The sequence below is a fragment of the Cervus canadensis genome, chromosome 7 (assembly GCF_019320065.1).
Source record: "Cervus canadensis isolate Bull #8, Minnesota chromosome 7, ASM1932006v1, whole genome shotgun sequence".
NCBI classification, from domain to species: Eukaryota; Metazoa; Chordata; class Mammalia; order Artiodactyla; family Cervidae; genus Cervus; species Cervus canadensis.
The window spans coordinates 20,044,787-20,059,596 of NC_057392.1; the positions used below are offsets into that span (position 1 = coordinate 20,044,787).

The 14,810-nt window shown below is 53.7% G+C and overlaps 1 protein-coding gene across 2 annotated transcripts in view; it reads left to right on the forward strand.

The window, feature by feature from the left end:
- The window catches only part of ABCG1 (ATP binding cassette subfamily G member 1), a 66,175-nt gene that overhangs the window by 47,500 nt on the left and 3,865 nt on the right, over positions 1 to 14,810 (forward strand). Inside the window, exons 5-14 of one of the 2 annotated variants that reach the window (XM_043474479.1) lie at positions 108 to 158; positions 4,033 to 4,178; positions 4,332 to 4,455; positions 5,380 to 5,494; positions 8,782 to 8,966; positions 9,107 to 9,208; positions 10,263 to 10,431; positions 11,392 to 11,492; positions 11,597 to 11,755; positions 13,018 to 13,136. In XM_043474479.1, the coding sequence (XP_043330414.1) occupies positions 108 to 158; positions 4,033 to 4,178; positions 4,332 to 4,455; positions 5,380 to 5,494; positions 8,782 to 8,966; positions 9,107 to 9,208; positions 10,263 to 10,431; positions 11,392 to 11,492; positions 11,597 to 11,755; positions 13,018 to 13,136 (1,271 nt within the window). The remainder of the gene's footprint in view (positions 1 to 107; positions 159 to 4,032; positions 4,179 to 4,331; positions 4,456 to 5,379; positions 5,495 to 8,781; positions 8,967 to 9,106; positions 9,209 to 10,262; positions 10,432 to 11,391; positions 11,493 to 11,596; positions 11,756 to 13,017; positions 13,137 to 14,810) is intronic. The other variant, XM_043474480.1, reaches the window with a different exon arrangement.

Sequence of the window (14,810 nt, forward strand, 5' to 3'; positions counted from 1 at the left end):
AGCCCGGACCTCTGCGGGTTTCCTCGGTCATGCCGCCATCGCTGAGTTAGGTTGTCTTGCTGCTGGCCATCTGTTCTGATCCATACCGCTGCTGTTGTCCCCTGTAGGTATCCGCACACCTCAAACTCCAGGAGAAGGACGAAGGAAGAAGGGAGATGGTAAGTGTATGCTTGGGTCACATGCAATCCACTTGGCAGTCACATGTGGAGGGGCCTCTGGGGACTGACTTGGCTTGTGGCTTGGCGCCTGGCTGTTTTCGTTGGGGGGGTCAGTGGCACAGCAGTGTGCCCTTGGACTGGCACACACCTGGAGTGACCTTGCTGCCACAAGACAGATACAGCTCACAGATGTAGCAAGGACACGGGCTTGAGGAACCAACCTCAGGCTTAGACCGAGCACTCTTCCCCTTTTAGTTTCTGATACACTTTACACTCCATTGTTTTTGATAAAACACTAACAGTGAAGATGGTTAGTCATCCATTTAAAAATAACCAGCCTCCACCCCTACACACTTGCAAGAAGAAATTTGGTTCTTACCTGTTATTAACCAGCCTTTTAAAAATAACACAAACACGTTTCTAAGATGACGGAGATCTTGTGATCCTTTTCATTGCTTTTTTGCCTCCCTGAAACCCCAGGGAGCCAAAGGGTGTTGGGTAAGCAGACCTAGCGGGGAGCACCAGAAACCCCCACTTAGTGGGGAGGCCTGGTTTATATTTACACACTGTCTAAGACAAACCCAACTCCCCTCGTCTCCACCCCACGGCTGGCACTGTTGGGAGTTCCAGTGTAAGATGTGATTTGGTGAAATTCTACTTTTATAATATTATCCTGTCTTCCCATGCCTGTAGGACCACAGGCCAGCAGCAGAGAGAGTAAGATCTGTGGGGTTGGTGCCAACAAGGCGACTTGGCTCTTTCTGTGTCCGTGCAAAATGGAATCAGTTCAATTCGGTTGCTCAGTCATATCCGACTCTTTGCAACCCCATGGACTGCAGCACACCAGGCTTCCCTGTCCATCACCAATTCCCAGAGCTTACTCAAACTCATGTCCATTGAGTCAGTGATGCCATCCAACCATCTCATCCTCTGTTGTAGAAAACAGTCACAATGTCAGCAGCAGCTTGACAGTTGATAGGATGTGATGTAAACCGCCTTGGGTTTCCCAGGTGGCACTAGTGGTAAAGAACCCACCTGCCAATGGAGGAAGCATAAGAAACGTGGGTTCAGTCCCTGGGTTGGTAAGATCCCCTGGAGGAGGGCATGGCAACCTTCACTATTCTTTCCTGGAGAACCCCATGAACAGAGGAGCCTGGCGGGCCACAGTCCTTGGGGTCACAGAGAGTTGGACATGACTGAATGACTGAACATGCATGCAGCACAAGAGACCTTGGAGCGAGGGGTCTTTAGGGCCCCTTCTGTCCCTCTCTGTGCCCTCCTCCCCCCACCCCACCCTTCAGAAAGCTGAGGATTTGGGTAAGGATTTGGGGGGTGAGAAATGGCACATCCAGGGTAGGGGAGCCCAGTTTCTGTGAGGAGTGAAAACCCCTCCTCACAGATGCTTCACGTGGACTCTGGTTCTGTAGCTGAAAGGAATAAAATGGATGAACAGACCCCAAAACACAGATGTGGGGGAAAAGCATGGGAGGCATGGGTGTTTCCACCCTCCAAGAGGGTGGAGGAGCCAGATAGGGTTTGGTTTTGTGGGTTGAAGGCAAGGGGGACCCAGGATCACCACTCTGTACTGAAGGGCGAGCCTCAGACACAGGCTAGCCCCCTGGGAAGATGGGTGAGCAGATGCGGGGGTTCAGAGGGTCTTGCTGGCTTGGAGAGGGCCATGAAGTGAAGCAGAACTAAGCCCATGAGGGGACCATTCAGGCCTGGCCTCCTGGAACCCACTGGCCAGGGCCTCCAGCGCCTGGGGGTTTTGTCCGTAGCTGCCTACTGGAGGTGGGAAGCTGAGTTCAATGCGCTCATTAAAGTCTGAGCTCCCAGAACAGATGCGATCCATGAGTAAGTGGGTGTGGGATGGTTTGCCTGCAGCGTGGCCCAGGGGACCAGCCTTTCCAGGTGGGAGAGGGAGCTGGGAGGGAGCATTTGCTGAAGGGCGGGGGCGAGGAACACGTGTGTGCCTCTCAGCTGATTCCACAGAGGAGCACCCACAGCCAGTCCTTCAGCCCTGCACTCCTCTGTCTGTCAAGTCCCGACCGGTCTTCCTCATCCTCAGCAGGGTCCAGCCCCTCCCAGCACCATCAGCAGGGCTGCGTGATTGTCCAAGGAGAGGACAGGCCCTGACTCATTTCCCTCCCACCCCGTTGTGTCCCTGGGTCCTGGTTGTTTACTTCTTGAGGAAACATAATAGACTGGAATGTTCCAGCAGGTAGTGGAATGTTGCCCACTCCACCTCATTTCCCAGAAAAGTGGCCCCAGCCTCGAGAACCCCCCAGCGAGGGGCCTTCCTCAGGAGTGAGGTTTCCCAGGAGGGGACATTGTTCTTTCTGATTCACTTTAAAACAAAACCAGTCTGCAGGGCGTCACTCCTGAGAGAATCCTAGACAAGATGCCTGCATGCAAGGGAAACAGGAGGTGCTGACCTTGGCCTCCACCTCCAGCATCCTTCCAGTGGGGCTAAGGGCAAGTAGGGAGTGGGTGATCTTCCTTCTGAACCTTTGGCCTGGATTCCTGGAGACTGCTGGAGCCATGTCATCCTGGGAAGGCCAGTGGACTATCCACATGAGGGAAGGCGTTCCTGAAAGATGGCCTTTTCTGGGCAACCTCACTGCGAGGTTCGGGGATGGCGTGCCTCAATGACTGTATGTTCTGGAAGAGGTGATGGAGCTGGGTTTAGGGCTCAGCAGGGGAAAGGCCAAGCAGGATTCAAATGCAGATCTATCTGACCTGCCTGCTTCTGGCCCATGGAGCAGCAGTGCCCTGGTCCTTCCCATCACCAAGGCCACATTGTGTCCTGACCGTGCAGAAGTAATTCAAGAGCCAGAGTGGAAATTTTCCTCCTTGAGTTCCTTCTCCTTGAGGATGACCTCATCTCCCTAGAGAAGTTGCTGGACTAGGGTCCACCTGCTGCCACCATGGGCTAGGACAATGGCCCAGTGAATTCTGGCAGGACCTCTCTGGCAGGTTGCCTCGCACCCCACTGGGAGGTGAACCTGACGAGGAGGCCAGAAGGGTGGCAGCTGACCTCTGCCTTCTTGTGGCCACCTCTAGAAGACACCAGGATGGACCCCAAACACTGACTGCTGTGGATGAAACCGGTGAACAGTTTACACCAAACTCTTCTGACCTTCCTGCTCCCCGAGTCCATCCCAGATCAGTGATGGGGGCAGCCAGGGAGGGCTGAGCACACAGTGGGCTGTTTATACCTTGGTTCCCAGGCAGCTCCCAGGGGCAGTGTTGGCAGGGTCACTAAGAGAAGCAGTGATAGCTTTGAGCAGTGTCATTGCTTTGCTGCTGAATTAGAGACCTTCTTTTCCCATTCACAAGTGTGGATGGAGCTCCATCTTTCTGGGAGACCTGGCCTGTGTGGTTGAGTCCACGGGAGCTGTGTGTTACTAACAGCTGTTGCTGAGTGAATGCTTACTGTGTGCCAAGCATTTTATCTGTTCAAGCATTAAACTATCAGGGTGGCCCCCCGCTCTGTGCTGGTCAGAAATCCAGTCACTCGTCCATCTGTGTGTCTGTGGATCCACCCTTTCTGCAGTGTTTATCCCACACCTTCCCAGCCCTGGCCCCAAGTGAGGCTCACACATGAAGGGACTTGCTAGGTTGCCAACCAGAGGCAGGACCAGGACTCCAGCCCAGGCTGGCCTGGCCCCAGCCCTGCCTCTCAGTCTCCTGGATCTCAGCCTCCCTAATCAGGACATCAGGCCTGGCAATGCTGGGGTGGGCCGGATCTGCAGTCTCTCCAGGTGTGTCTGGGAGTTGGGTGGGGAGGGAGATCAGGGTTCCATGTGGGCCCTGTAGGTGACAAGGAGTGGTGGGTGGTCTCTGATGTCACTCTGCTTCTGCTATCCGCCAGGTCAAGGAGATCCTGACGGCCCTGGGCCTGCTGTCTTGTGCCAACACGCGGACCGGCAGCCTCTCAGGTGGCCAGCGGAAGCGACTGGCCATTGCGCTGGAGCTGGTGAACAACCCTCCGGTCATGTTCTTCGATGAGCCCACCAGGTAATCAGGCCCTGCCCTCCCTGCTGGCAGAAGGAGCCACTTCCCCGCCCACCAAGGGGCTCAGGCCAGCCTGCACAGACACAACCAGGGCGCTCTGAATGAGGGATCTGGTTGGGGGCTCACAGACATCTCATGGTGTCCCTTGACTTACAGCGGCCTGGACAGCGCCTCCTGCTTCCAGGTTGTCTCCCTGATGAAGGGGTTGGCCCAGGGCGGCCGGTCCATCATCTGCACCATCCACCAACCCAGTGCCAAGCTCTTCGAGCTGTTTGACCAGGTATGTTGGCCCGCTGTCATTGGCCCAGGTGAAACCAAATCTGGGTACTTGTGGCTTAGTTCTTGAGGGTGTCTTCATTTTTGAGTGGCCTTAGGTGTTATGTTTCTTAAGATTTTGGTGCCATAAGCACCTCAGGTGGCAGGGCCAGAGGGGATAGGAAGAGCTGGCCAGTGTCCTCTCTCTAGAGTTAGCGTCCAGCCACAGGGTCTTGGATGAGTCACTGACATTACTGAGGCTTCATTAATGTCCCCCCCTGATGACAGGAGGGGGACACTTGCCATACAGATTTAGATAGCAGGTTGTGATATTTGTACAGTATCATCTCTCGTATAAATCTTAGGCTTTAGAAAAAAAAAAATCTTAGGCTTTTAGATCATCCTGAGCAAAAAAATGTCCCAAGGAATGCAGTGTGTATAGCTCCAAAATCTGGCCTAAGTAAATGGTTAGCATGAGAGGTAGAAAGGCAACAGAGTAGATAACTCCTGGTCATTTGATATCTTGTCTTTCCTGACTTATCATGGATTTCCCTTTGAACTTTGAGTCCTTGGGAGGTAATATAAAGCTGGCCTGAGAGAAGAATTGATGGATTGATGGATGAATTGATGGATGAATGGATGGATAGATAGATGGGTGGGTGGTTAGATGGATGAGTGGGTGTATAGATGGATGGTTGGGTGAGTGGATGGATGGGGTGAATGGATGGATGGATGGATGAGTGGGTGTATAGATGGATGGTTGAGTGAGTGAATGGATGGGTGGTTGAGTGAGTGGATGGATGGGTGGTTAGGTGAGTGGATGGATGGATGGATGGATGGATGGATGGGTGGGTGAGTGGGTGAGTGGATCATTGGATGGATGGATTGAACTTCTCTCCCTTTACAGAGGAAGGCAGAGAGTTGATGTTTTCCTTCTTACTTTTTTCAGCTTTATGTCCTCAGTCAAGGACAGTGTGTGTACCGAGGGAAAGTCTCAAACCTTGTACCGTATTTGAGGGACTTAGGTCTGAATTGCCCAACCTACCACAACCCGGCCGATTTCGGTGAGTTGAGCCTTGACTAGCCAAACGGGGGTCTTTTTTATTCCTGGTGGGTTTCCACTCTTACCTGTAGCCTTCAAATCAAGAGTTACTTTATTCCACAGATAGCTCAAGTGCCGTCCTGAGGCAGAACTTTTAAGACTAAGTCAAAGGAGGTTTTCTTTCCTCCAGATGAAATACCTGGGACTACAAACAAGGGATCTGTTGTTAGGCCAAATATTTCCCAATACTTGACTGTGTGATGCTTCTGGTCTAAAGGAAGTTATTTCTGAAAAGAGATAACCTTTAACAAAATCCCCTTTGCATTGATTAATGCAGATGTTAAAATTCAACTTAAATTTTGACCAAACACAACGAATTTTGACAAAAGCAGTTTTGAACAAGACCCTGGGATCCCAGGGCTTCCCTTGTACTTCAGCTGGTAAAGAATCTGCCTGCAATGTGGAAGACCTGGGTTCGATCCCTGGGTTGGGAAGATCCTCTGGTGAAGGGAAAGGCTGCTCACTCCAGTATTCTGGCCTGGAGAATTCCATGGACTATATAGTCCATGGGGTTGCAAAGAGTCGGACATGACTGAGCAACTTTCACTTCACTGGGAACCCAGGGCTTCCCTAGTAGCTCAGACAGTCAGTAAAATATCCACCTGCAATGCAGGAGACCTAGGTTCAATCTCTGGGTCTGGAAGATCTCCTGCAGAAGGTAATGGCAACCCACTCCAGTATCCTTGCCTGGAAAATTCCATGGACAAAGGAGCCTGGTGGGCTAGTCAGTGGGATTGCACAGAGTCAGACATGACTTAGCGACTAACACCCTGGGAGCCCAGAGCCCAGGTTAATGGTGGGAGTCACTCCTCCTGACCCAGAGGCTGCAGCTTCTGAGCTTTGCAGTTCATGCTTTATGAGCTCCATGCTCGGTGCCCCCAGGGCTCCCGCTTTGGCCTTTCCTCTTGGCCGGGGCCCTCCAGGGCACTGACACCAATGTCCCAAGTCACTTCCCCACCAGATCCTCCCATTGTGCAGCCTGCATGTTTATCTGCACATGGCAGCCTCTTTGTGTCCAGCGCCTCTGGAACCATCTCCCTTGTCCTCCCATCAGATCCACCGCTTCTGCTCCCTGCTGTCCAAGTGCGAGAACTTGCAACCCCCCTTGCTTGCCTTCTTTTTCTTTTGAGCTTCGTAGTCACTAGACCACCAAGTGCTTGTACACCCCGATCCCGTCCCATCCTCCCCCTCGGCCACGGTGCGTGGGGTCCCGTGCTGGCCATTGTGTCCTGCTTCCCTGGGACCCCACAAGCTGGGTGGTCTGAAACAAGAGGAAGTCATGTTTCAGACTCCGAAGGCCAGAAGTCAAGGTGTCTGCAGGGCCGGGCTCCCTCCCGAGGCTCTGGGGGAAGGTCCTTCCTGCCTCATCCAGCTTCTGGAGGCTCCAGTGGTTCTTAGCCTGTGACCCATCCCTCCAGTCTCTGCCTCTGTCTTCACATGGCTTTTTTCTCTGTGTTTCTCTCTGTGTGTCTGTATGTCACCTCCTCTTCTAATAAGGGTACCAGTCATTTTATTCAATTGTTCAGTCGCTAAGTCATGTATGACTCTCTGTGACCCCATGGACTGCAGCACCACCAGGCTTCCCTGTCCTTCACCATCTCCTGGACTTTGCTCAGATTCATGTCTATTGAGTTGGTGATGCCATCTAACCATCTCATCCTCTGCCGCCCCCTTCTCCTTTTGCCTTCAGTTGGATTCAGGGCCCATCCTAAATCCAGGATAATTTCATCTCAAGATCCAAAACCAATTACATTTGCAAAGAATCTTTTCCAAAGAAGGCCACATTCCGAGATTCCAGGTGGACATGAGTCTTTTGGGGGACACGCTTCAACCCACTATATTCCTCCTTCTTGGTCTCTTGGTCATCAGCCTTTCTCACTCTGTTTTATTTTCAAGCATCCAGCCCCCTCAGTCCCCCAGACCCCACCTTTCCTACACATCCTCTCCCGAATTGTGTTCCATGGGATGCTGTTGCTGGGAAAAGCGTCTCTCTTACAAGAAGGCCACTCTGACAAAGCGGGGCCAGAGTGGGGTGAGTGGGAAGGAGATGCAGGCCAAGGGAGAGGAGGAGGAGGCGTCTCAAGCATCCTTGATGGTGGGGATGGTCAGGTTGGCTGCAGAGTCGTTCAGGAGCAAGGACAGTGGGGGGCAGGTGCTGCTGAACGGGGAAGGGCAGTGAGGGCCATGGCCAGCAGAGAGGTGAGGACCTACAGGGAAAGACAGATGGGAGGAGAAGGAACAGGGCTCCAGGGAGAGCCCAGGGAGGGGCTCCTCAATATCACGCCTGAGCAGAGGGAGAGAGGTGGGGAGAGAGGGGCTGTTTGGAGGGTGGTGGGTGTGAATGACCAGCAGAGCAGGCAGTTCTGGCTGGGTTGGTGTCATTAATCATGACATTCTGGTGGGGCCAGGCTCTCCCGGTTTGTGATCGGATGGAGAGAGAGTTAGCCATCCTAGCTCGGACTCTGGAAACAGCTGGTTTTGCCAAAGAGGTTCCCTGGGGGCATTGCATTAGCAAGAATCTTACTGAGATAAAGGGTCAGGTCCCACACCAGGAGGAATGGGGGAGGGTGGAGGGAGAGTGCAGGTGGGAGGAGAGGAAGGAGTGGCAGGTGCCGGGGAGGGTGGACCCAGGAGACAAACAGCAACGTGGGGCCTTGGACAGTTTGGGGTGCAGAGGAGGCGTGACACCAGGGTCAAGGAGGGTCAGCGGAGGTGATGCTCCATGGGGATCTGAGAGGTGGAGCTTATAGTCCACAACCTAGTGCCCCCAGGGAGCTCAGAGCACCCCTCTCAGGACCCCCGGCACTTCTTCATGGTACCAAAGAGCTGCCTCAGCGCTCCTCGCTCACTCTCATCCTGGGAACTGTCTTCCCAACAGGAATCTTGCTTCCTTCTGCCCTCCTCCCAGCTCCAACTCTGATGTATGCATGCCCATGACCAGCACTCAATAAATGCTAGACAGATGAATAAGTTAATAGATGCATGAGCTCATGACTTCTCGGGCTGTCCAACATCACAATGTGTATTTGCATTTCCAGGCTCCTGACGTGATCAATGGCCTTGCTGGGCGTTGAGACTGGAAACAACATTGGCCGCTAACTGATTTTTATCACATCATTAGCATCCTCACGCAGCATCTATATAATCAGTTAAAAGATATTCCCACTGGATTACTGACTTTGTCACAAAGGAAGGAGGCCCGCACGAGCGATGCCTGGGCTGAGCCCTCTGTCTCTCTCCTCTTTGCAGTCATGGAAGTCGCGTCCGGCGAGTACGGTGACCAGAACGGCCGCCTGGTGAGAGCGGTCTGGGAGGGCAAGTGCGACTCTGACTGCAGGAGAGAGCCTGGGGGCGATGCCGAGGTGAATCCTTTTATTTGGCACCGGCCCTCTGAAGAGGTAAAGCAGACAAAACGATGGAAGGGGTGGAGAAAGGTAATGCACACCCCCAGCCCCCGGGAGCGCTGCACGCCGCCCCGCACGCCTGCTGCACAAGCACTTTCCTCGGCTCAGAGGAGGGGGCGTCCGGGGGCTGGGGGGCTCACCCCTCCTCCCCTCCCTTGGTGTGTCCCCAGGACTCCACTTCCATGGAAGGCTGCCACAGCTTCTCTGCCAGCTGCCTCACCCAGTTCTGCATCCTCTTCAAAAGGACTTTCCTCAGCATCATGAGGGACTCGGTAAGGCGGTGTGCAGTGGTCTCCGTGGCAACGGAAGCCGAGGGGTCACCTTCGGCTCTGTTCATCTGCTTGCGCTTTCCTCTTTCAGCGTCAGTCGGCTTTCTGTGATGACGCAGTAACAAACACTCCCCGGCTACTAGTGGTTATGACAGTAGTCGTGTCTGGTTTGTGTAACCTGTGGGCAGCTGTGGGTTGTGGTTGTGTGCCCCATGTGTCTTCTCGTCTGGGGACCCAGAATGGAGGACTGGCTCCTTTCTAGAACATGGCAGGGGAAAGTGTAGGAGAAACCCAATGGCAGCCCTCATAGCTTCCTGCTCCTGGTGGGGTGGTGGGTGGGTGAACCTGACACTGGTGCTCACATTCCATTGGCCAAGGCTGGCATCAGGGAGGGGATTCTTCCCTCCGGGAAGCTCTACCCAGCAGAGGAAGGAGTTGGTGAGGGATTGGGAATCAGGGCAAGATCCACCTTTTCGAGTGGGCAATCTGACAGCCTGTGTAGGGGGTCCCTGAGTGCCCAGGAGCCTCCGGAACCCAGTTTGAAAGATAGAGGGGCTGGTAGCCATCCAGGCTGTGCTCTGCAAGGGTAGGTCTGTCCTGTGGCTGTTCTTTGTCCATTAACCACCATTCTTGTCCCTTGTCCCCTGCTCCGAAGGGACACAGTCCTGGTTTGCTATGTTGAAGAGGATTTAATGAAGGATAGCAGTTCCTTCTGCTTGAACAGCAGTGAAATGCTGCCCTGTGAGTGCACGTGTGTGTGTGTGTGCGCGTGCATGCACACACACACACACTCACATGAGCTGGTATAGGGTCCTGGGTATGGTATAATGGAAGCTTAAACTAACAGTAGTGAATGAATGGGCTTCCTGGGTGACTCAGTCATAAAGAATCTACCTGCAATGCACGAGCCTCAGAAGAAGTGGGTTGACTGCCACCTTTCTGGAAGGAAGGGGCAGGAGAAGCCTTGACTGCCACCTCTGGGGCCCCTGGTCTCCTTGTCCTCTGACCGCCCACCTCTGAGCTTGTGCACACCTGAGTGTGGACCTCGTCTGCCCAGGTCCTCACACACCTGCGGATCACGTCCCACATCGGCATCGGCCTCCTCATTGGCCTGCTCTACCTGGGGATTGGGAACGAAGCCAAGAAGGTCCTGAGCAACTCTGGCTTCCTCTTCTTCTCCATGCTCTTCCTCATGTTCGCGGCCCTCATGCCCACCGTCCTCACATGTGAGTGCCTGGTCCAGCCCGCGCCCACCCCTCTTCCTTGTCTGCCACTAGGTCGTGGCTTGCTTGGCCACAAATAGAGTGTCTTATTTTATTTTTTAAAATACCGTTTTCGTTGTTGACAGATGTAGGTATGATTGTATGTTCTGTTAGATGAGAAAATGCATACCATGTTTAAACCAAAGGAGTGAATCACTAATGGAAGATTTGTAAGCCTGGTAGAAGGCTGAGAGATTTCTAAAAGGTTTTCTAATTGGGAACCCCTCAAATGCTACTGTGTAAGCATTACCTCATTCAGTTAAGATAGCCCTGGTGCAGCCAAATTTGTGAGCGGGTAAAGCTAGTCTGGGTTGGAAAGAGTCCCTGGAATAGGACACGGCAACCCACTTCAGTATTCTTGCCTGGAGAATTCCATAGACAGAAGAGCCGGGCAGGTTACAGTCCATGGGGTGGCAAAGAGTTGAACATGACTAAGCGACTTAGCATGCAGCAATGCTGTTATAGGTGGATTTCTGTGCAATTCTAGGCTGCTTGCAGAGCAGGCTTCCCTTGGCCACTTCAGGGGGACAGTGTGGAAAACTGTGGCTTCACCAGGTCTCCCAGCCTAGACACCTCCTCCGGCAATGCCTCCTCCTTAAGTTGCCCTGAGTTTCCAAGAGCAGCTCATGAGGACTTGCCCAGGGAAGGCATTGCATTGTCTTAGTTACTCAGTGAAAATAGGTTCAGCAGGAGATACTTGGGCCAGTCACTACAGTGATGCCAGTGTACCAGGCAGTTTCTCTAGGTAGGTGAATAATTTCATACCTTTCCATTCAAACTCCAGATATTAATACTTGAAGCACTTCAGGTTCACAGGGAGGCAGCCCAAGTTGGGGCTGCAGAGGGCTTTGCAGGAGACCCCTTGTCTGAGTTCTTGGAGTGCTCTAATGTCCTAGTGACCCTTTTCATTTTCCTGCCCCCTAGTTCCTCTGGAGATGAGCGTGTTTCTCCGAGAACACCTGAATTACTGGTACAGCCTGAAGGCCTACTACCTGGCCAAGACCATGGCGGACGTGCCCTTTCAGGTACTGAGCGCCCTGGCGTGGTGTGACGGGGCGGGGCTCTCCAGCCTCCCTGGGGGGCGGGAAGCGTGGCTTGCAGGTGAGGGTGATGGGCCCTGTGTTTCCAGATCATGTTCCCCGTGGCCTACTGCAGCATCGTGTACTGGATGACGTCCCAGCCGTCTGACGCTGTGCGCTTCGTCCTGTTCGCGGCTCTGGGCACCATGACCTCACTGGTGGCGCAGTCCCTGGGCCTGCTGATCGGAGCCGCGTCCACGTCACTGCAGGTGCCAGCTCAGGATGCACCATGGGGCGGACCTCGCTTCCCCACCTCCACCTGTGTGGCCGGGGCTGCAGCCCCCGTGGGCTCAGTACCCTGTCCCTGAGACCCCCCTCCTGATTCTGTCCTAACTTCCTAGCCTGGCTTCAACAGGTTGGTCAGTCGGTCCTTGGGGAAGGGATCGAGGTGTCCTGGCTGCTCAGGATTGGCAAATTGACAGCATCAGGTGGCCTTATGTGTCATGGGGCACGCCAGGTGCTATTCTTGCCAAGCACCTGTTTGGGGAGTAGCAAGCTGGTCTCTTGCACAAGGAGGGGCTGAGTTTGTGCCCAGAGGCCCAGCTGGACCTGTGGTTGGACATGGGCTCATTGAGTCTAAGCACCCTCACAAGTTACGTGCAATGCTCCCATTTCACAGATGGGGAGACTGAGGCCCAGAGAGGCAAGGTGATTTTGTCAGAGTCACACAGCCAGCTCTGAGGCCAAGCTCTCAATGCCTATGTTTTGTTGCCTCTGTGGGATCCATGCAGCTGTTCCCCAGACAATCCCATCACACCCCACACTCCCACCTGCCCAAGCCCCTCCACATGCCCCTTCTGGACATCTGGTGCCACCTACTCCCAGCCTGCCAAACTCACTGTGTGCACAGTTTTTGTACTTCCAGGGCTTCACATGCTCAGGCCAGTCTGACCCTTAGAAAACAAGGCCAGAGCCCTGGGGAGTCAGCACCCCACGGCCTTCTGCCACCCCCTCTCCTGCTGCATGGCCTTCTGTTCCATGCTCACAGCCTCCGGGCAGCACCCTTATCCATGGGCGGGAATGGCAATGGTGTCCATCTCACGGCCGACAGCCGTAGAAAGTTCTGGGCCCATGCCAGCTGCTGTCGGCACCCAGGGAGTCTCACTCCTGACCCTTCCTTGCTGGGACACAGGATGTCAGCTCCTCAGGCGTCTGCCTCCCGCCCCGCAAGCACCCTCATGGCCACACCAGCGTCCCTCTGTCCCTGCTTTTCAGGCCTCCGTGCTTTTTTAGCTTCTGTCCCCTCTGCTGGGTCCAGCTGGGCCTCTGGGCACCAACCTGGCCCCTCCTTGTGCAGGAGGCCAGCTTGTTCCTCCCCAAAGGGGTGCTTCTGTGCCATCCTGGCCACGGATGACCAGGATGATCTGTCCTGACGTCTCCGGCCCTTTCCTGGAAGCGTGGGCTGTGGGCTCCGGGCCCCCTGAGGAAGAGGAGGCGGATAGGAGTAAGGTCCCTCTGTGTCCCCTCCCAGGTGGCGACCTTCGTGGGACCCGTCACGGCCATCCCCGTGCTCCTCTTCTCAGGGTTCTTTGTCAGCTTTGACACGATCCCCACCTACTTGCAGTGGATGTCCTACGTCTCTTACGTCAGGTAGCCCGTGGGGCCCCTTAGGACTCAGGGACTTTGGGATGACAAAGGGAAGGGGGCTGGGGACAGGCAGAGGCTCACGAAAGCCCCTCCTTGGCTGTCAGCTAGATGCCAGCTGGATTCTCCGGTCGTGAACCCAGAAAGTATCAGTGCCTTTTTCTTCCTAGTTTTGTGTGCCTCACCTTCACCCACCCCCCGCCCCCGACACACACAGTTCAGTTCAGTTCAGTCAGTCGTGTCCGACTCTTTGCAACACCATGAATCGCAGCACATCAGGCCTCCCTGTCCATCACAAACTCCCAGAGCTTACTCAAACTCATGCCCATCGAGTTGGTGATGCCATCCAGCCATCTCATCCTCTGTCACCCCCTTCTCCTCCTGCCCCCAATCCCTCCCAGCATCAGGGTCTTTTCCCATGAGTCAACTCTTCTCATGAGGTGGCCAAAGTACTGGAGTTTCAGCTTCAGCATCAGTCCTTCCAATGAACACCCAGGACTGATCTCCTTTAGGATGGACTGGTTGGATCTCCTTGCAGTCCAAGGGACTCACTCGTGGATAAAATAAACCCTAGCTACTGGTGCCCTGGAAATGGCAACCCACTCCAGTATTCTTGCCTGGAGAATCCCATGGCCAGAGGAGCCTGGCGCATTATGGCCCACGGGATCACAAAGAGTTGGACATGACTGAGTGACTAAGCAAGCATGCAGTGGTGCCCTGGACAAGCCATGGAAGCCCCATATCCTGTGTGCTTTAGAGAGCTGCCTTGAAGAGCTTCATTCCTCTCTGGAATAAACACTGCTTATAACAAGATTCTTGTTGTTGTTCAGTCGCTAAGTCATGTCTGACTCTGCAACCCCATGAACTGCAGCACACTAGGCTTCCCTGACCTTCACCATCTCCCAGAGGTAGCTCAAATTCATGTCCACTGAGTCAGTGATGCCGTCCAACCATCTCATCCTCTGCCGCCCCCTTCTCCTCCTGCCTTCAATCTTTCCCAGCATCAGGGTCTTTTCTAATCAGTTGGCTCTTCACATCAGGTGGCCAAAGTATTGGAGCTTCAGCTTTAGCATCAGTCCTTAATGAATACTCAGGACTGATTTCCTTTAGGATGGACTGGTTTGATCTCCTTGAAGTCTAAGGGACTCTCAGGAGTCTTCTCCAGCACCATAGTACAAGGTTCTGAGTAAGAAATCCTGTGGAAAACAAGACATGTCTCAAGCGTCCTCATATTCCTGAACAAGCCTGCTCTGGTGCCTTAGCGCTTCAGCATCAGATTTCATGCTCTTGGCTCACAGGCGCTGTGGCTCCTTGGCCCTCAGCAGGCAGGGCTGGTCATTAGAGCTTGTGCCCCCAGCCACAGCCATTCCACGTGACACCCAGAGTCCCAGGCTGTGAGCAAGCTTGTGTTTTCTAGAATGTCAATTCAGTGCCAGGTATATTGTTCCCGAGAACAAAATCAAAACAAAGGCCTTGTGCAGAGTTTCAGCAGTGGTGCACCTTTCAAGACCGAGAAATCAGAGACCCATGTCTTTCTTCTCAGAATTAGCATTTTTGTTCTGATAATGCAGAACTGGAACAGAATGAAAGGTGGTGCAGAAATGTTTTATTCAAATGCTCTACAGGCCTTGAAAAGCTCTCAGACCCTTTATTCTATTTAACTGTTAAAAAAAAAAGGTG